Source organism: Carya illinoinensis, chromosome 13 (assembly GCF_018687715.1).
Source record: "Carya illinoinensis cultivar Pawnee chromosome 13, C.illinoinensisPawnee_v1, whole genome shotgun sequence".
Classification (NCBI taxonomy): Eukaryota; Viridiplantae; Streptophyta; class Magnoliopsida; order Fagales; family Juglandaceae; genus Carya; species Carya illinoinensis.
In genome coordinates, this window is record NC_056764.1 from 11,368,374 (window position 1) to 11,390,592 (window position 22,219).

The following is a 22,219-nucleotide window of genomic DNA, read 5'->3' on the forward strand; positions in this document are numbered from 1 at the left end:
TCAATATTATCTTACTACCTTATTATTATCTATTTATTGATCTGATATTTTTTATTTTTTTATCATTTTTTAAGTATTTTTTTAACCTCCTTAATTATTAAAAAAATAAAAAAAATATAATTTTATTAATAATAACTTCCTTAATCATTAAATAAAACAAAAAATTAAAAAAAATTAAATACAAAAAAAGTAATAAATGAGCAGTAAGATGATTGTAACTCTTTATCATTTTTCATAATTTTATCTATCATTTGCACGTCCATATCCTGTCTGCTTCGATCTGATCAACAACCCCTTTCCCTCCCAAAAGCAAAAATATCTCCTAACAGGCAAAGTCCTTCACTTTAAACTCTGCCCTTTTATGTTCCTATCTACAAAAATTCACCTATGAATAAACGGGAAATTTCCTTCATTGCAAGTGTTCTCGCCATTGTTCTCCTGTGCAGTTACTACAGTATACTCAAAAGTGTCTGCCCTGCATTTCGTGGTGTGACCTCTAGAAACCGAGATGGTAGGCGGCTGGCCAACCCCGAATCCGATGATCTTTCCCTACTGTTTCACAGCCATGGATTGGAATCTTCCATCCATCACTCTATTCCCATCACTCAATTTGAGAAGAAGAATGAAGGAGAAGAAGACACGGAAAGAAACACAGCGTGCAGTTTGCTTGGGTGAGTTCGAAGAAGGGCAGTGGCTAAAACATCTACCCAACTGCACTCATGCCTTCCATGTTCCTTGCATAGACACTTGGTTTCAGTCTCACTCTAATTGTCCTCTCTGCAGATCGCATGTCTATGATGTCGACATCCATCATGAATCTTCTGTTTCTATGCACACAATGCTGGAAACTCTAGGGAGGGAAGACTTTTGCCATGAAAGGGCAGCACGTTACCAGATTCTACATTCTATAATCATGGCAGACTCAGGACCGAGACATGAATTCTCTAACGGCGCCAGTTGATCTGGTTTTTTACCCAAGTTCATTATATCAGATTCAACTTTGTGGGGTTTGGCTGACAGCAAATCTCCAGGACAGCCTTGAAAGCTACAAGTTTCAGGGGTTGTATTGCTTGATATTACTAGACCTTTCGATAATATTGAACAAACAAGATACTGAACATCATTTTCTTACGAGAATCAGCTTATGAAAACATATTGATTTCTCAAATGTAACACGAAATTTCGAGTACAATGCCGATTTGCAGCAGTGGTGTACGTGAAAGATGATCTGACAAATTTATATTTCTATCATGCCATTCAAATAAATCTTAAATCCATGATTAGAAATAAGACAAAAAAAAATGGAGCTGATAGAAACTGAATGCTTGTGAAGGCGATAAAATATCACAGCCCAACCCATCAAAGGGCACCCATTAGAAGACAAAGGAAGAGAGATAAAGAAAGAAAAAATGGGGGATAAGGAAACAAAAAAGAGAATAAAGGGAAGCTGACACTTTTAAGGAAAAGGAAAAAAGAAAAAAAATGAGGTGTCAGACAAGCAAGAGAAAAGACTATCATCCCTCACCACCCACTAAGCTAGGGATAAAAGAGGGATCAGACCGGACGTGAAGGGATGACTTCTTCTCTGTCAACTTCTCCTCCAGCGTGAATGTCTCCTCTAGCAAATAGTGAGAAGTGAGTGACTAGGAGAGATTGTAAAATAAGTATATTATAATAGATTTTCCATTCTCGAAAGCCTATGAATATAGATATTATGCCGAACCATATAAATCAGTATCTCTCTTTTATTTCCTCTATATTTATTTTCTATCCACAGCGATGAATATATACACCGACACCGTACAATCGCACTGAACTGTTGCCAGGGGCTCCGAATCAGACTGATCAATACCCAGATCAACATATTGGACTGAAAATGACTATTTTTCTCATTTTGGCCTGTTGTACAATTTTTTCAGCATTAACACCTTTGATGTCGTACCTGCAGACCAAGTTGCTCGCGATCTCGCTATACACCGTGAATCTTCTCTATTTCTGTTCACACTATGCTGGATATTCCGAGCGACGACTTTTTCCAAGAAAGGGCAACGCATTACCAGGTCCTACGTTCCACAATCCTAGCACTAACCCCAGTTGATTTGAATCATGAAGTCGAGCTTTTTAAAGATAGTTGGTTTGATGAGGAAGTTATAATTTTTTGAAATTACCATGGTAATATCAACCCAAAACTTTACATGAGTGTTCTTCCAAACCATTGAAACAAACAGGTTCCAAGACTTTCCGGCCTGTTAACTCAGCAATAAAAGCTGAATATCATAAGATGAGGGAGCGTAAACAAAATCAACAGGAGTTAGATGATTCATATCTCTGTCCTGAAACTGTGAATTTCCATCCAAATATAACAGAAAACCTGCGCATAATGCAGACTTTAAGCTCGAGTTGTTACCACGATATTCCTCCATCATAAGTGAGGGTTTACTAATAAAATTGGGATACCATCCTCTTCCTTAAAAAAAAAAAATGAAAAAAAAAAAAAGGGAACAGACTTTGAGCAAACCAGGTGCACCCGTTGCTTAACCATGGGTGAACATAGATATGTAGCTAGGATTAACAAAATGCAAGGTGACGCAAAACCCTTATAATTTGGTTGTAACATCAGACCAATTATTCACAATAAACACGCTAAAACCCCATCCATGAAGAAACTTCCTTCAGCTTTGGCACTTTCCCAGTTTTAACATTTCAGGTGCTTTGTTTCCAAAGTAAATTGCATCAGCAAGAACAAGAAATAAATCTTCCTCTTCTAAGACCGACTACTCAGTACTCGAACCAAATAAGATTAATAGTAAGGCACAAAAAAATTTTGGATTTACTGATGACAAGTTTTTCTCCGATTATCGTCTGAAAGAGTTATTTTCACAAAAGGTCGCATGTATGCAAAAGACTCACATCACCAAGTTAAACCATAACTTCAACCCTACCTTGTTAATTTATCAGTTAATAATAAAAGACAAAACATAAACAATAAATGACACAAGATTACAGATCTTAAAACTAGTTCTCAAAATTTCGCTGTTTGTAGTGCCAACAGAACTTGCTCTTTAAATTGAAAAAACAAAAGAAAAAGCTACAAAAGAGGATGCCAGGCACTACCTCAGATAATACCAATTTTGTTGGCCACATCCAAGGCATCGTAGTCTGGTGTCAATCTAACATAGGCCTTCTTGGTACCATCAGGCCTGTATTATAGGAAGTATATAATGATAAGAATCTGACTATATATTCCAGAAAGATGGGGAAAAAAAAAAAGAAGTAAAAAGACACAATAGCAAAATTACATAACTTTGTAAACCAGTACCCTTGCAAAAAATGGGTAGCCGACATCAAGTAAAACCTTATGTGATACATACTAAAATTCACTTAAAATTAACTCTGAAGAAACACACTCCCAAGTTCCAACCGTCAAATTTGACATTTTCAAACTCAATTATACCAAACGGAACCACAATTGAGCAATATTATTTGTCCCCACAATCTGGAGTAGAGTCCACTTCAGTTGACTGGCTCAACTCATAACTAAGGCCAACAACGTAAAAAAGCAAACAAGTATAATAGAATTAAAACCATGAAAACTGAAAAGCATATAAGTAGCATATATTTCACCAAAGAGTTCTTACAGGACAGGAGTAGAGCCAGTTACATGACACAAGGATTCAGAATGAAGTATTCCATGGGTTGCACCTCTCAATGTACATGCAACATTTCAAGCTTCCAGATCTATCTATCTAGAGATCAAATTTGCATCCATAAAAAAAGAAAAAAAAAACCCACAAGGCAGCCATGTCTTTTAAACACTGCATAAGAAACCTTTTGTTTCAGACAGGTGGAAACATGCTATAGGTGGATCTGGCATCATATATTATCAGAAATTTCTCTAAATTTTAGTACCAGTACAGAATAAGAGAAATTATTAAGGCATATGCTACTAAAAATTGTGTGCAACAATTAGTTTTGAAAAGAATATAGCAATGAGAACTACAGACTAATTGGAGTACTTTACAATGAGCAAACTAAATACAAGATTTTTTGTTTATAAGTAAAAATCTATGGTTACATAATTGATTCATTATACACACTATCCTGTACTTTTCCATCTAACAATTGTGATAAGCAAAGGAGAATACCGACAGTTATCTGGTAATACGAAAGGCTCACCTGATCAAAGTATTCACTTTCTTAGCCTGAATATCATACATCTTCTTGACAGCACCCTTGATCTTCTTCTTGTCAGCACGGATGTCAACAATGAAAACCAAAGTGTTGTTATCTTCAATCTTCTTCATTGCGGATTCAGTGGTGAGGGGATATTTGAGAATCTGATAATGATCAAGCTTGTTCCTTGGTGGAGCACTAATTCGAGGATACTTAGGATTCCTCTCCTTCTTCAATGTCTTTGGACGGTGAAAGGTAACTGATGTTCGTATCTTCTTAGCCTTCTTCTTAAAGGTTGGACCTGTTTTCACAGCTTTAGCAGTCTTCAGGGCCTGTGCCTTTGGATCACCCTTTTTGGAACTGTCAACTGCACAAGACATGCACACCCCATTAAGTTGCAGAATAAAGTATGGAGCTAGAATAATAGAATTTCTAATTCATGCTAAAAATGGATCTATGACAAATCAATGCATGAATGCCGTCCCAGACTACAATCACAGTTTTTCCAAACCAATATACTTTACTTTAAGCATATCCTGCATGAACAAGACAACAATACACATAGAAATCAACACACACACACACACACAGAGACTTATATTTTGGTGACTACAGCTGAATATGTATCATCAACTCTGATTAGGCAGATACAGATACACCTTAATGTGTTTTACATTGATTATCCAACTACCACACCTTTCTTATGTGGTAGTTTGTTAACAGGCAAAAGGCAACAGACCTGGTTTGGTTACCAAATACTAAACTATCTCGTCTCATCTCATCTTATCTAATCATTACAACTTTTTCAAATTCTCATACAAAATATAATAAAAAATTCAACTTTTTCAAATTCCAAAACAAAATTAATATTAAAAAAAAAATCATAACAATATTTTATTCAACTTAAAAAAAAAATTTAGCATCTCATCTCATTTGAACTGTGTAACCAAACGATTTAAATAGGTGTGAAATATGAAATATAGGTGTTAAATGCCAAAAGAGAAAACCAAACCCCAAATTAAAGTAATATAAACAACTAGTTGAAGCCAGTGATCTAAGAAATGGCAGATTCACTGCACCCACCAGAATATTTTTGCGCATAAAAAATACAAGCATTTCATTCCCCTCGAAAACCACCACCATTTTCTTCCCCGCTGAATGGTTATGCAATTACCACATAGCTCATACTTCTAACATCAAGCTGTGCAAAGATACCACTGATAGCAACACTCACGACACTTTTATGGGGTTTAATCTCGTGAATGCATAATCCCAAAACAAAACTAATATTAAAAAATTATATTATAACAAAATTTTATTTAACTTTCAACAAAACATCTCATCTCATTTGAACTGTGTAACCAAACGAGGCCTAAATATAAGCACGGGGACATATTTGAACTAAGACAATGCAAGTTTTTGCTCAGTTAAATTCAATTCCTTGTACAGTTTTTGGCTATAAGGCATACTCTTAATAACTCCTCCATTCACGTATCCTTTCTCAAAATCAGATAAAGATGTATATAGTCACCAAGATGAAACAAAAAATTAATAAATTTAAAACAGTAACAAAAGCATAAATCACAATAAAAAAAGAATGCCAAAGAAACTTATTAAAATGATAGTATGCCAAGAAACAACAACACAATAAATGCTCATATATAAACCAACAATATCACGGAAAACCAAACGGACTTTGTTCAACATAAGATTGCAAAACAAAATCAGTGTAGCTCATTACACGTAATATTTATAGCATGCATCGTCTTCGAGGTCTACTAAATCTTTACAGCCACCAAACAAGTAGTTACCGAAAGATAGCAAGAAACAAAAGAAATTGAAAGGAAATGAAAACAATAAGGCCAAAGTAGATGTGGTAACCGAATCATGTACCTTTAGCAGGAGCCATTGGTTGACGAATCGGAAGAAAACCCTCTCCAGGACCCTTTTGAGAACCTGACTCGCTACAAAATACAGCATACAAAGGTTAGCCCTCTAAATAAAAAAATTCCCAATAACATGGCACAAACCCGAGCCTTCTACAAGTGTAACTTCAATTTTTTTTACACGCTCACTGCGAGAGAGAGAGAGAGAGAGAGAGAGAGAGAGAGAGACCTGTACAAGGGAAGCAGCTGACGGGCAGCCTCTAGGGTTTGGGAGACGGGGGTTATATAGATGAAAGTTCATTTTTTTTTTTTTCTTTTTTTTTTTTTTTAAAGGTATATAGATGAAACTCATGAAAGGTGACTAATGATATGGGTAATCTTACAACTTTTTAGCATTATGGTTTAAATCAAGTATACTTAGATAAAATAATATTATTTTTATAAATTCTTTTTACAAAAATACATTTAATTTGAAATATGGTATAAAACAGTTGTAAAAATGGTTGTTTACATTGTTTTCCTTTTCCATTTCCACGTCAACTGCATTGTTTGAAAAAAGACTAATTTTATATATAACTGTGAATTGTACAGCTGTCGCATAATCTCTTTAAAAAAGAGTGAGATCTATTATTAAAAAATTAAATTTTTATCTCATATTTTATTTATTTCTTTCAAAACAATTACGCGGCAGTTACATAATTCACGATTATAAATATATTTTCTCTTATAAATATTAGGCTATGGAAAGTAGGCTAAGGGCATGTGTGCGGACGCTTGTACGCAACTAGGAGCTAAAGATAGAATCCGAGCTGGTCCCAAGGTCACTTACGGTTTATCCCGTTTGCCTGGCCGAGGCGAAATATTAGGGGTGGCAATATGTTACACGACCCGTTAACCCAACACGAACACGACACGACACGACACGATAATAACGAGTTAGAATTTAGTCTTAACAGATTCGGGTCAAAACGGGTTGACCCGTTAAGACACGATTGCTTAACGGGTTGTTAACGGGTCAACCTGTTATGACACGTTAAGAAAGTTAAAATTACAATTATATCCTTATACCTAAAAGTAAAATTGTTAGAATTTCAATTTCAATATTTTTATTATTTGGATTGTAATTTTAGACTTGTAATTAGCTTTATAATTTTTATAAATATTGTGATTTTAAATTTTATATAAAATTATGCTAAATTTAATCAGTTCAAACTAGTTAATTCGAGCATATTCAATCTATTTACATAAATAGTTTGAAACGAGTCGTATATTATCATGTTAATCTATTTCATAATATTCACTAATGGGTCAAAACAGGTTGACACAACACGACCCGTTATGTTAATGAATCGTGTTAGGGTTTGAGATTTTGACACGATAAACTTAATGGGTCGGGTTAGAGTTGAGCTATATAGTATAATATACATACTTTGACATGACACGAACACGACCCGTTAACACGATTTGACACCCCTACGAAATATATATATACCTATATATTTAAAATATATATTTTAAATAAAACCATGTCATTTTACTTAGATTTTATTTAAAAAGTAAAAAACTAAAAAGACATAAACAACACCATTTAGGTTTCGGTTTAACTAACATTTTACCCCCCCTCTCTCCCTCCTTCTCCTCCTCCACTTTTTCTTCTCCTCCTTGAAACATGAAATTCGTAGTTGTGGTTATTTGTAAAGTTTGCTCAGATCTGTTGTTTTGGGTTTTTGTTGTTGTTTTTCGATTTATTTTGGAAATTCAATTGTTATGAATTTTTTAGCATTTTTGGGTTGTTTTTAACTTTTTCGTTGTGGGTGGGTGGTGGGCACGGTGGGGCAGATGATCATGGCGGCAATCCGCCCCCCAACGTTCGGATGGGGGCACTTGCCCGGCCAAAACTATTAGGCATGGGTGGGGGCTGGAATAGGAGGCCCCCCGCCCCCCAAATACGAACCCCAAAGGAAAGGGTCAAAAGAACAAAGTGCATTATTCCTCTATTCTAGATTTTGTTAATTTCAGTTACACCGACCGAGTTAAAACATTTTAAATGATTTCATAAGTCAATCACTTAAATAAAAAGTTATTTAAAATATAACACATCAATTAGTAACTAAGAGTAATAAAACTCATTATGAATAACACGATTTATCAAGAACAATTAGGAAAACTCAGATTCTACGTTTGCGGAGACACAAATTCTAATATATTGGGAAAGATTTTACATACTCATAAATGTCATGAACAATCCCTGGTTATAACCTTAATGTAAAGTAAATTAGCCAACTAAATTAATGAAAAAAAGGTAAACGCAGTCCTTGACAAATTGAAACGAATGAGAATGGTCATTAACAAATTGAATTAAGGGGCCAAAAACCTGTTGTAACTCTATTTTGAACTGTAAGAATTGGCTGATCTGTTTGCAAATGAATGAACATGTTTGCTCTCTGGTTCTTCTTAGTTATTTACATTTGGATTGATGAATCAGGCTAATGGTTCTCCTTGTATATCGGACCCGTAAACATGACCCATCTTGGTTCGTTTGGTTTCCAAGTACTTCTTGTTTTCCTCTGTAATAGGTGTCATGACAGGAACCCGCCCAATGACTGCCAAACCGTACCCCTTCAGACCAGTGAACTTGGCCGGATTGTTGGTCATTAGCCGCATTGTTCGAACTCCAATGTCTCTTAGAATCTGCAGGCATCAATTTTGGAAGGTCAGTCACCAACTATGATAATGCAGAGAAAGTTTTGGAATCGAAGAGGATCACTAAAAAGAATGCAATGTACTTTTGAAAACTCTGACTCATAATTCTCACATTTCACAAAAATAAATCGATAAATTAACATATTTTCATATGATATGTTAGATCTACTTTATAATAAAAATAATTTTATAATATAACGTATTATATCAAATCACGTCAATTTATAAATTTATTGTCTCAATTTATAACCATTTGTCTTGAGCGGTAGCTGTTTTGGTTAAGTCACAGACTCGCTTACAGTCTGGTATGTGCAGCTATTTAAGTAGGTTGAGACAATAAGAAATATAAGCTTAAGTTCCTTCTCTCGGCTAGATTTTCCTTTGGAAGTCAATCTTATAGATTCTATGTATGATATTCTAACGGGAGGTAAAGGTTTTATGAAACTGACCTGGGCACCAATGCCATACTCGCGTGCATCAATATCTAGCCCGAGTTCTATATTGGCCTGGACTGTGTCGTGGCCTTGATCCTGCAAATTATAGGCCCGAAGTTTGTGACCTAGGCCTATTCCTCTTCCTTCATGACCTCGAAGGTAAACAACAACACCTCTACCAGCTTGCTCTATTAACTGCATCGCCAAATCTAACTGGTTGCCACAATCACACCGAGCTGAACCAAATATATCCCCTGTTAAACACTCTGAATGAACCCTTACTAAAACATCTTCTCCATGGCCAACGTTTCCCTGTGAAATTTTGAAGGAAATTATTTTTTTTTTAAGAAAAAAAGCTTTGCAGAAAATGGCACAGCTACAGTTTATTAGATGAACCATGGGAAGTGGGAACCCTTCTGGTATAAGGACCAGTTTTACCTTTACAACCGCTACATGTTCTGTTCTATCTAGCTTTGAGCGATAGCAGTATGCCTGAAATAGACCCCATTTTGTAGGCAGACGGGAAATAGCAGTCCTTTCAACCAAATTCTCCCTCTTTCTCCTGTACCTATAAGCAGAGTGCACACAATCATATTATTCAGTAAGCATGGTCGTAAATGTTAGAATTTATATTGAATATCAAGGAGAACTCTGCTAGAGCATTACAATACTTTTGAAGTTCTAAAAAAAAGGTATAATTCCCCCCTTTGTTCATAGATTCCCCTTTTTAAAAAACTTCTGCTTTGACATTACAATTGTTCTAAAAGTTTAAATTAGCAGGAAGTTAATTATTGAAATTAGATTCTAACAGACTTGGTACAAATTCTACTTTGCTCATGATTAAAGCCACTACTGAAGTAATTATTAAAAAAGAGTGGTTACACGTTCAGTGTATGCACATAATACCAACATTCACATGCATATCACCTGAATTCAGCTTCGCCTTATTAAATTGACAATTCATTTTCTTTTATACCAGGGAAGACATCCGAAAGAGGCTGCCGAGTGCTGATAAGGAAAAACCTTTAAAGATTTACCAAGAACCATCTTCTGTACTAAATCAATACGTGATCAGTGTGTAGCTCACCTAATTAAATCAGTTATAGACACAATTGGAATGCTGTGCTCCAACGCCAACTTCCTTAAAATGGGCAAAGACGCCATGGAACCATCATCTTCGTCAACAACAGCAGAAAGAACGGAAACTGGTCGCAAGCCAGCCAGTGAAACTAAATCTACAGAAGCCTCAGTGTGACCAGCTCTTCTAAGAACCCCACCATTTCTGTACTTGAGAGGAAAAACATGGCCCGGCCTTCGGAAGTGTTCTGGCTTAGACTCGGGAGATGAGAGGGCAAGAACAGTCTTTGCCCTGTCCGAAGCTGATACTCCAGTTGAAGTGCCAGCTTTTGCATCCTATGCAGGCAAATAAGACACGTTGAGGTGCCTGAAAATCGGCCTGATGCAAACCTCCAATTTATATGGTAGTATATGCATGGTGCTGTAAATTTATACAAACCCAAGAAGTAAGAATCGCCTAGAGACGGTACCACCGTGATTGTGAAAGTAGGGGCAGAAGAGTCTTCATCTTCAGTGTCTGGCGACATTAGAGGAAGCTTGAGTCTTTGAAGATCCTCCTCTTTCATCCCCACCGAAACAATTCCTGATCCGTGCTTAACCATAAAGGCTACGTCCCTGGGACTTGTAAAAGTTGCTGCCATGATAAGGTTTCCTTCAACATCTCCACTTTCATCATCTACAACAATCACAAACTATGGAATTCGCGACGGAGGTTAACATTAACCTTCACCAAGATTAGAGTTTTGTGAAGAAAGCTAGGTACGTACCCATTTCAATTGGGGTATAACTAATCTTATAAATCTAATTAAGCAAACTAGTTCTGGTTTATCAATAACTATATAATTTGCAAAGATGGGTCAGATAGGATAAATCATGCTTGAAGTTCATCATGTTCGGGCTTTCACTTCCAATTCACATAAATTGTCAAACACTATGATCAGAATAACAGAGAAACGAACCTTTCCTTGGCGTAGCGTATTAAGCGCTTGCTCAATCGAAGAGTATCCGTCGGATGGACAGTCAGGGTCACCCTCAGCATCGCTGACAAAGAAATCAATGGTTTCTGGAGTAATTTCAGCGTCTAAAGTGCCAAACGGTGCCGAAGCTGACTCGTCAAAGGAGCCCAACAGAGAGCCAATTTCAGTCCCCTTCAAAGTACTGTCATCATACAGGTTGCCGGCACCAACTCCAGAAATCCTAGTAGCCAAACAAGGATGATTCAATAACCTGTGCCTGTATAGGTAAAATCCCGTGCTCTGACAAGCCGCCAAGGATCGGTGCCATCTGCAACAAATTAAGTCGTCATTGGAACATCAGTTTATTCAACATGAAGAGGGCAGAGACAGAGAGAGCTTACCGTGAGCTGGTGAAGACATGCAGGGAAAACAAGGGATGAGGAAACAAAGCAGAATCCATAGATTTAAGAAGCGTCAGAGTTTTGAAGAAACTAATCTACTGTATATGAAGGAAATTATATTCTACGTATTTTTTGGTGTGCATGTAACGTATTGAATGAAGGAAAAAAAGCCCACCTCTAGTTCTGGATGTGTTTGCTGTAGTCAGCACCATTATCCAGAAGTTTTATATATACTTATTTAGAAATGTACGGAACTTCCAAAAAGTTTTTAACCACATAAAGCTGCTTGATCACTAGGGTTAGGCTTGGGCAACGGCTCTCCGCGATCTCGTCCGATAATCTGTCCGTGAGCCTCACGTGTAATCAAAGTCGTGCGTTGCCGGGATTCTGGCTGTTCCAACGACTGGACACGTGGCATTGACATATTCCTCGAGAGAAATAGTATCTGTCATTATAGAGTTGCATATTTTTTAATTTTTGAACGAATTTATACAATTTTTTTTTTTTTTTAAATTATAGATTCCGTGAAAAATAAGATGAGGAAGAAGGTCACACTTCACACTTTCATTGATATAATGCTTGTGTTTAAATACAGAGGTCTATGAGAGATTACAGCTTATGTAATGAATTTGTACAATTCAACTAATGAACTAAATATTAAATGAAAGAATAAAAGTAGAACTCCTATCAGTGATCAATGCAATAGTCTAGATCAACTGATATAGAGGTGCACAACAAATGGAAGCTTCTTAGTAAAAAGTGCTTATCAAAGGAGAAATCAAGGACAAACATATGCTATATTGTAATAGTTGGATAAGTATCTCGAAGCTATCCATTCCAAACGTATCGAATGTTTCTTATGGAGAACCTGCCTTAATGCATTGCCTACCAAGCTGAATTTGGAGAAGAGAAATATTGTGGATTGTCCAAGCTATCCTCCAATTTGTAAACAGGAGCCAGAATCAATAGAACATGTTTTATGGGAATGTGTCTCGCCTAGAGATGTTTGGGGGCAATGTTAAAAATAGATTCAAAAGGCATGGTGATAAATAAGAGTTCTAAGGCTACTTTGAATGATCTGGTAGAGAAGCTAAACAAAAAGAAAATGGAAGTAATGGTTGTGGTATCTTGGAAGCTATGGCAGAGGAGGAATGGAGTTGTGTTTAAATATGTATTCACACCCCCTAATACATTGGTTCTACTCTCACACCAACTACTAAAAGAATCATAAAAAATAGCTCTTGAGAAAAACCATTAGAGGAATAACTCAACCACTCTGCATATTGGTTAGGAGGCTCCTCCAACTAATGTTTTCAAAATTAATTAAGATACTTTAGTAGACAAAGGTGCATTGTAAGATTCGGATTGAGGTTATTGTCTATGAGTGGGAGGGTTATGTGTTGGCTTCCATGAGGATGAAACGAGATGTTTTTCTTGATCCTTTACTTGCAGATGAAAAAAATATAGGTAGAAGGAAGAACTCAGAAATGTATATTGCTCAAATTAACTTCTACAATGCAGCATTGCTGCTAAATACAAGTGTTCCCATAATTGTAGGGATTGAGATATAAAAGATTACAATATTACAGTCAATCAAATGATAACAGAATAAAGCTATACAAGGAAACTATTTAAATCTATACAAGGAAATTATTTAGTATCAACTGTCTTGTTGTCTTGCCAAAGTTGCAGATTCTTGGACTTGAGCAATGCCTCCATTTGAGGCTGAATTGGTGGCTGAGATCAAGCCTTTATCTTTGTCAATTAAGCTTTGATCCTTATCAACTGAGTCTACTCTATTTGATCTTCTAACATCCCCATTCAAGCTGATGGGTGAGGTGGTCACTCTCAGCTTGTCTCATAGTAGCAGAAACCTTGCTGAAGTAAGTCCCTTAGTAAATATGTCAGCCACTTGATCAATAGTAGAGGGATACATGGTTTTGATGTCTTTTTTGACAACCTTCTCCCGAATAAAATGGTAGTCCATTTCTATATGTTTGGTTCTTGCATGATAAACTAGATTTGTTGCCAAGGATAGTGCACCTCAGTTGTCACACCATAGGGTAGGAGCTGTATCTAGAGGCACTTGCAGTTCTTTCATAAGCATTCTGAACCAATAAACTTCAGTTGTGGTAAGTGCTAGAGATCGATACTCAGCTTCAGTACTTGATTTAGAAACCACAATTTGTTTCTTGGCACTCTAGCTGATTAGACATGGTCCTAGGTATATGGCATAACCAGTTGTTGACCTTCTGTCATCTGGGTTACCAGCCCAGTCTGAGTCACTGTAGGAATTAAGAGTGAGTGGTTCCTTAGTGAATAACAAACCATGATTAAGTGAACCTTTGAGATACCATAGTACTCTTTTGGCTGCTGTCTAGTGTACTGTAGAGGGATTGTGCATAAACTGACAGAGCTGATTGACAGTGAAGCTTATGTCTAGTCTTGTTAGAGTAAGATATTGCAAAGCTCCAACAAGCTGTCTGTATCCAGTGGCATTTTCCATTGGATCACCTTGGTGTTTTGATAACTGAGAGCCTACTGGGATAGGAGTTTTAGCTGGTTTTGCCTCTGTCATTTTGAACCGAGAGAGAAGGTCCGGTGTGTACTTTGACTGTGATAACAGCATCCCATTGGTCAGGTATTGAATGTGTATCCCAAGAAAAAAGCTAAGAGAGCCAAGATCCTTCATTGCAAAATATTGCTTAAGACAGTTTATAAGATCTCTCATTGCTGCAATATTATTTCTTGTGAGAATTATGTCATCTACATATACTAGCAGAAATATGTGTATATCAGAACAATGATAAACAAATAGAGAATAGTCCACTTTCGATTCTTGAAAACCAAGAGCAATTAAAGTGGTAGCAAGCTTGTTGAACCAAGCACGAGGTGCCTGTTTAAGACCATAGATGGATTTGTGTAGCTTGCGAACATGATTTGGATATTTTTTGTCTTTAAAACCAGCTGGTTGTTCCATATAAACCTCCTCTTCAAGTGTCCCATGGAGAAAAGCATTCGAGACATCAAGTTGTCTCAAGGACCAATTGTGATTAACATCTATTGCTAAGATTGTTCTGATTGTTGACACCTTGACTAGCAGACTGAAAGTTTCATTATAGTCAATCCCATCGTGTTACTCATATCCTTTGGCTACAAGTCTAGCCTTAAATCTATCTAGGGATCCATCAGCTTTATGTTTTATTTTGAATACCCACTTATTATGAATCACATTTTTGGTAGAGTGTCTTGGACATAAAGTCCAAGTGTGATTACACAAAAGGGCATCAAACTCCTCTTGCATGGCTTGAATCCAAGGGGGTGACTTGATGGCTTGAGAATAAAGATGTGATGTAGGTGGTAGGTTGGTATTGGGAGTCATGGTATGCAAAGCCATGAGTGGGTGTTTGGCGGCTGAATAAACCTTGTAATCAGATAATGTTCTAGTTTTCCTAGAACCATCCTTGGACCTAGTAGTCATAGGATGTGTAGAAATAGCTAAGGTCTCAATTGAGGTTGCAGTAGGAAGTGCTGTAACCTCTACTTGATGTGTTTCTGGTATAGGGCAAGTAGGAGAAACCATTTGTTCCTCAACTTGAGGTGGTTTTGAGGAAGAACTGAAATTGTGAGACATTTGTGGTTCAATAGAAGGTTCAACAGGTTCAGCAGGTAGTGTAACAGTGACAGAGACATCAGAATTTTGTATTGATGCAGTGTGATAAACAGGTAAGATCATCATTGGAGTGTAAAGTACTAACCTGTTGAGAGAGATCTCGTGTAGAGGACTTTAGGAAAGATGGTTTCCAATCCTGTGTTGGAAAGGAATGCTCATCAAAGATGACATTCCTGTTGGAAAAAATTTTCCCTGTCATGGGATCAAGACATCTATACCCTCGATAATTGGAACAATAGCCTATGAATATGCATTTTTTGGACCTGTACATAAGCTTATGGGTGTTATAAGGTTTGAGAAGAGGATAACAATAGCAACCAAACACTTTGAGGAAGGAATAATCAGGAACTTTATTTAGCAGTTTGGTATAGGGACAGTTATCTTTCAACACAAGGCTAGGCAATCTGTTTATGAGGTAAACTGAGGTGTTGAAAGCATCTGTCCAATAGGTATTTGGCAAACTAGATTGAGCTAGGAGGGCAAGACCCATCTTAACTATGTGCTTGTGCTTTTTTTCAGCAACATTTTGTTGGGCAGTATATGGGCAAAATATCCGATGGTGAATCCCATTGGCAATGAGGAATTGTTTGAATTGAGTAGAAAGAAATTCCCCTCCACAATCAGATTGAAAAGCTTTAATTTTCTCGGACAGAAGATTTTCAACTTGGCATTTAAATTTCACAAAACTGTCAAATGTTTTAGATTTTGTTTTAAGAGGATAAATCCAAGTAAATCTTGAATAATTGTCAATGAACACAACATAGTATTTAAAACCAATTGTAGACAAAAGAGGAGAAGTCCACAAATCAAAATGTATTATTTCCAAAGGTTCCTTGGTTACATTCATAAAGGCAGAAAAGGGAAGGTTTTTGGCCTTGGCTAATTGACAAGCCTCACACAAGACAGAAAGTTCAATAGACTGAATGACAGGAATATGAGCAAATTTTCTAATTTTATTTAAGACAAGAAAGGCAGGATGTCCTAGTCTTCGATGCCAAATAGTGGCATTTGCAGAAATTTCAAGAAAACTGGTGAATGTCTTGACTTTATTGACAGACTTGGAAAGAGTGATTGGATAGAGACCATCTCCACTTGGTCCTTGCATAAGAGTCTGCCCTATGAGGTTGTCCTTCACAAAAAAATGGGTATCAGTCAATTTAAACCAACAATTGTTATCAACACAAAATTTCTAAATAGAAAGTAAGTTGGTTGCTGAACTAAAACATTGAATAATATTTTTGAATTTGAAAGGTTTTTGAAAATGAAAAAGTGTTGAGGAACCAGTGTTTAGGATAGATAAACCTGAGCCATTTCCTACAGCAACTTCTTCATCACCCTTGAATTGTTCTTGAAGTGTGAGGTTCTCTAAATCTGCTATGACATGATTGTTTGCTCCATTGTCAGCAAACCAGGGCTATTCATCTGATTCAACAGAGTTCATTCTTGTAGCCATTGTAGCCAACTAAGAGGGAGGATGCCTCCCTTGATAGGAATAGTTCATCCTATGGTAGCAGTCAAGGGCTTGATGTCCCGTCTTCCCACAGATTTGGCAATGTCCTCTCTAATTTGTTTCATTTTTATGCTTGTGCCCTTCTGATTTCTTAGAAGAAAAATGTTGCTTCTGCTGTCCAAGATTCTTTCCCTTGTAGTTAAAATTTTTGGGCTTTTGGGAATAAAGGGCAAAATTTTCAGAGTCACTTGTTTGTTGTTGTTGTTGATTCTCAAGGAGAACTTCATGGTTTAAAAGTTCAGCTTGAAAATCTTCAAAGGACATAGCAGACTCGCGAGTGGCAAAATGAAAAGATGTGATGAAGGCAGTGTAAGTGGGGTTAAGGCCACCCAAAACATAGGAAATAAGATCATCATTATCCACTGCCTTACTTGCTGCAGTAAGTTGATCAGCAAGGAGTTTGGCTTGTCCTAAGTACTGAGTACAGGTTTATGAACCTTGACTCAAGGACTGAAGCTGTCTTTTTAGATAGGCTACTCTGGACCTAGATTGTGAGGCAAATCTAGTTGCCAAGGAGGTCCATACTTGCCTTGAAGTGTGTAAGCCATAAACAGAAGACAACACACTGTCTGACAAGGTGGTATTGAACCAACTAAGAAGGTATTGATCCTTCTTTTGCCATGATAAAAAATTTGGATTGATCTTAGTTGTCAAGTTTCCTGAACTATCAATAGAAACTTTTGTGGGCATGGCTCAGTGCCATCAACAATGCTCATGAGATCATGACTACACAACACAGGAAGGAACTGTGATACCCAATTTAGATAATTGTTACCATCTAGTTTGATAGAAATAAAATGAGTGATACTTGGTAGAGATAGAGTAGAAGAAGAGGAGGATGAATTTGAACAATTACCAGAGTTTGACATAATGTAAAGCAAAGAAAAGGATAAAAAAAAAAAAGGTATAACCCCTGAGGGGCTCTGATACCATGAAAAAAATATAGGTAGAAGGAAGAACTCAGAAATGTATATTGCCCAAATTAACTTCTACAATGCAGCATTGCTGCTTAAATACAAGTGTTCTCATAATTGTAGGGATTGAGATATAAAAGATTACAAGATTACAGTCAATCAAATGATAACAGAATAAACCTATACAAGGAAACTATTTAAATCTATATAAGGAAATTATTTAGTATCAACTGTCTTGCTGTCTTGGCAAAGTTGCAGATTCTTGGACTTGAACAATGCCTCCATCTGAGGCTGAATTGGTGGTTGAGATCAAGCCTTTATCTTTGTCAATTAAGCCTTGATCCTTATCAATTGAGTTTGCTCTGCTTGATCTTCTAACAGCAGAAACATTTGCAGCTCTCCAAGGTACAATCTTTGCCATAGATATGGGATTAAGGAAAATCATCTTAGAATGAGATGCACTTAAAGTTGTTTAGGCTATTAATTATTTAGAAACAAGTATGACCTGCACAAGGATGCTCACCTCTGAAATTAAAATTTTCCTTAACAAGTTTGAAGAGTGGGGGTTACACGCATTAAGAGGGAAGCAAATGTTATTGCTCATACATTAGGTAAAAATGATTTTGGGGTTACTAATATGTTAGTTGATAGGGAATATGTTCCTATATGTATTCATTCTCTTTTATAGAGATTTTATCAATACAAATTATTCCCTTTGATATAAAAATAATAAAAAAAATATTTATTTTATCCAATCCCATCCAACCTTCAATCAGTATAATGATTTTTTTAATATCTTCATTATAGTTTCAAGATAGAAAGGAATGGTCTTTCATTGAAGTTGTCTTGAGAAAAATGAGTTTTAAGAACAAATGGATTACCAGTACAATGATGTGCCTGCAATCTATATCATATAAGGTGTTAGTCAATGGAATTCTAAGTCAAATGTTTCTCCCTTCAAGAGGATTTAGATAAGGAGATCCCATATCCCTTTACATCTTTATACTTTGTGCAGAAGTCCTAAGTTCCTCTTTGATGAAAACTGGACAATTAGGTGTTATAAATGGTGTGCCCATTAGAGGGAATGGTTTTAGACTTAATCACCTATTCTTTATTATGATAGTCTGATTTTCTACAAAGTTTCAATGAAGGAGTGATGGTGTCTGGAAAATCTTTTGCAACAAAATGAGAAAACCTTGGGTCAGAAATTGAACAAAGACAAAACAACCATCTTTCTCAACAAAAGTACTAGATCAAAAACTCAAAATTATTTGACTACTATTATTGGAGTGAAAGTAGTAAGATATTTTGAGAAGTATTTGGAGCTTTCTGTCATGATTGGTAGAGAAAAGAGAAAAACTTTCAAGTACATCCAGAATAGAGTATGGCAAAGGATAAGTAATTAGAAGACTAATTAAGTTTCTGTCACAAGCTGGGAATGGGGTTATGTTTAAAATAGTAGTGCAAGCAATTCCTACATATAACATGAATGTTTTTCAACTTCCAATGGCGCTACTATGCGAAATAATAGTAATAACAAAGAAATTCTGGAGGGGCATCAGTAGTAGGATCAAAAAAATCATTGGATCAAGTGGTCAACACTGAGCAGAATAAAATGTATAGGTGGAATGGGTTTTAAGGACTTGGAATGTTTCGGCAAGGCCATTCTTGCTAAGCAAGACTGGAGATTAAAGCAAATGTCTAATTCACTTGTGGCAACAGTTATGAAACTAAAGTATTACAAGAGGGAGACTTTTTGAACTCTAGATTGCGATATAAACCTTCATATGCATGGAGATCAATTCAGGGGACAAAATGTTTACTGAAGGAATGAATGATATGGAGAATTGGTAATGGTTGTACAGTCTCCATATGGAGGGATAACTGGCTTCCTAAACCTATGACTTATCCAACCCAATCCATAGCTACTATACTTTCCCTTTCAGCAAAGGTGAATGACTTGATTGATGTTAAAACTTGAAAATGGACTGCAGAGGCTATAAGGACAAATTTTACAGATGTGGATGCTGAAACTATATTGCAAGTTTCTTTAAGTATGCTAAATAGGGAAGATAAGTATATTTGGCAGTATACAAACTCTGGTATTTACTTTGTTAAAAGTGGGTATCATCTATAAAAAAAAAAATGATAACTGAAAGAAGTTATGGAAAATCCTCAAGTAGTTGGCCCGGAGAGACTTTCTGGAAAAGGCAATAGAATTTATCTATTCCCATAATGGTTAAGGTGTTTGTATGGAAGGCATATCATAATGGATTGTCAACTAGAAGAAATTTAGTCTTAAAAAAAGTGATTGACTCTGTTCTATGTCCTATATGTGGATTGGGTTCTAAAGATGTGGTACATGCTTTGTAGAATTGTGTAGTTACAAGTGATAGATGGAGTGTTGAATCTCGAATCATTCAGAAAATGGGAAGTTGGGAAAGGGGTTTTATAACTCTACTAGAATAAATCAGTAACAAAATTGACCAACAAAAATTTGCTGATATAGTTGTTATTATGAGAAAAATTTGATTAAGGCGAAATTTTGTTATTTATGAAAACTATTTTCTTCATTCTAATATTTTAGTTATACAAGCAAAGAGGCAGTTGCAAGAGTTTCAAAATGTCATAAGTTAGAAGATGTAGCCTATCAATATTACTATATATGAACTACATTGTTGGTTGCCACTAGTATCTCCATGGATAAAGGCAAACTAGGATGTAGCTGTGGAAAAAGAGCACAAAAGTATAGGGATTGGGGTGATGATCAGAAATTCATAAGGGGAAGTCTTGGCAACAATGAGAGCACTTGTTGATTTTTCTACAGATCCTATTGTAGCAGAAGCAAGGGTAGCTCTAAATACTTGTTTATTTTGCAAGGATTTGGGACTACATAATATTATTTTGGAAGGGGATGCAAAAATGGTAGTTGAAGCTATGAATAAAATGGAGGAAAACTTTATTACGAACGGTCATCTTGTGAAGGACATTAAGTTATTCACAAAAGATCAAGCTGCTTGGAAGATACAATATATCAAGAGAGATTCCAATCAAGTGGCACATTTATTAGCAAAAGATGCTTTGTTGATTAATTCTGTAAGCAGTTCTTCTAAAGGCAGTCGAGCCGCGCAAACAATGGGTAGTCGGCTCAATCGTTACATTTAAAAAAAAAAAAGAGAAAAGAAATGGGGGAAAGAAAATTTGAAAAGAGATTCTGCGTGGGTTTTGGCATGTTCTTCAAGCAGACGAAATATGCGAAACCCATCTTTTGTTCGTGTGGTCTAAGGTTTGTTCTTTGAACAAAGATTTAAAACTTGTTCACATTGTGCTTTGGCTTCGTGTGTTTCTACATGGTCATCTTCTTCGTGTATTCTTCACATTGTGCATTGAAACAAAGTGGAGAAAAACTGGATCTAGAATTCGTCTTTGTCTTTGGTGTTGTCTGTTTCCAAACTGGGTAGATCTCTCCGTGTCGAAAAAGTTGGTGCAAACTGGTAAAAGCTTTGTGTGTGTCTTCTTCTTCATTTGGTTTCTGAGTTTGTACTGTTAAGAATCCAATGTTGTCATTTTCTAGGGAGGGTTGCTTGCTTGCAAGGATTTGTGAGGGTCGTACGTGTCCACTTGGGGGGCATTGGGCACCTGAAATGAGTTGAAGTCGTAATTTTTTTCTGCCAAGCATGCAAAGTGCTTCGATTAATCTCAACTGTATAATATTTTTTCCCAATGGACTTGCTTAGTTTATGTCCATAAATGAGAATAAAAAAATACTCAAACATAATAAATAAAGTTTTTAATAATTTGATTGAGGAGAGAAGGAGGTGGGGGAGAATGGGGAAGACGAGGGAGGGAGAATGGGAGCCAAAACAAGCCGTTTCGTCCAAGCCCAAAACAAACCATTTCATTTTCCACGTAGGCACCATTTGTGCAGTAGTTACGCTTGCCGCTTGTCTCCAACATTTTTCTTCTATAAGAGTTGATATAGAAGCGATACCTAACTGTGCAAGAATGAATATATTATCTTATATGAATATTTATTAATGAATGAAAGTATTATCTTGTATGAATATTTATTAATGAATGAAAGTATGTTTATTTTTAATATATATATGTATTGATTAAAAAATATAATAGAACGTTTTTTTTTTTACATTAAAAATATAATATAACTAAACCACCCGTATCTACTGTATAACTTTATTTGATCTTTATTGATGACTCGTGTATAATAAATAGTTCATGGTAGATTTTCTGTTAAAAAATGTATTTGGATGGCACATTATGATACATTTACTTCTCACTACTACCGGTTTACTATGCTATTCGACATGGCTTATTTATTTATTTATTTTTTATTGTTGATAGGTTTCTCTCTCTTTGCTGATAGGTCATCTTGTCAATATGAAAAGAAATTGCCCTCCTATAAAGCAAAGAAATTTTCAAAAAGGCGTCAAAACAAAACCAAGCTCTCTCTCTCTCTCTCTCTCTCATTGCA

At 36.1% G+C, this 22,219-nt stretch overlaps 2 protein-coding genes across 2 annotated transcripts; both read right to left on the reverse strand.

The window, feature by feature from the left end:
• Positions 1-2,919: 2,919 nt before the first annotated feature.
• Positions 2,920-6,374, reverse strand: LOC122292995 (60S ribosomal protein L23a-like). Its single transcript, XM_043101589.1, has 4 exons — positions 6,289-6,374; positions 6,067-6,137; positions 4,177-4,540; positions 2,920-3,200 (listed from the first exon to the last, which is right to left on the reverse strand). The coding sequence occupies exons 2-4, from the start codon at positions 6,080-6,082 to the stop codon at positions 3,116-3,118; spliced, it is 465 nt and encodes a 154-aa protein (XP_042957523.1). The 5' UTR covers positions 6,083-6,137; positions 6,289-6,374; the 3' UTR covers positions 2,920-3,115.
• Positions 6,375-8,239: 1,865 nt separating this feature from the next.
• Positions 8,240-11,799, reverse strand: LOC122292678 (monofunctional riboflavin biosynthesis protein RIBA 3, chloroplastic). Its single transcript, XM_043101146.1, has 7 exons — positions 11,631-11,799; positions 11,233-11,557; positions 10,744-10,965; positions 10,284-10,609; positions 9,635-9,764; positions 9,212-9,508; positions 8,240-8,750 (listed from the first exon to the last, which is right to left on the reverse strand). Exons 1-7 carry the CDS (start codon positions 11,687-11,689, stop codon positions 8,541-8,543), a joined length of 1,569 nt encoding a protein of 522 aa, XP_042957080.1. The 5' UTR covers positions 11,690-11,799; the 3' UTR covers positions 8,240-8,540.
• Positions 11,800-22,219: the final 10,420 nt, after the last annotated feature.

Excerpts from the sequence above, each read along its gene's own strand:
- LOC122292995 (XM_043101589.1), bottom strand. Across the intron at positions 3,201-4,176 it reads AAAGTGAATACTTTGATCAG|GCCTGATGGTACCAAGAAGG; the intron begins GTGAGCCTTTCG and ends CCTATAATACAG.
- LOC122292678 (XM_043101146.1), bottom strand. The coding sequence starts at position 11,689 with ATGGATTCTGCTTTGTTTCCTCATCCCTTGTTTTCCCTGCATGTCTTC. Across the intron at positions 10,966-11,232 it reads ATACGCTACGCCAAGGAAAG|TTTGTGATTGTTGTAGATGA; the intron begins GTTCGTTTCTCT and ends CGAATTCCATAG. Across the intron at positions 9,509-9,634 it reads AACATGTAGCGGTTGTAAAG|GGAAACGTTGGCCATGGAGA; the intron begins GTAAAACTGGTC and ends AAAATTTCACAG.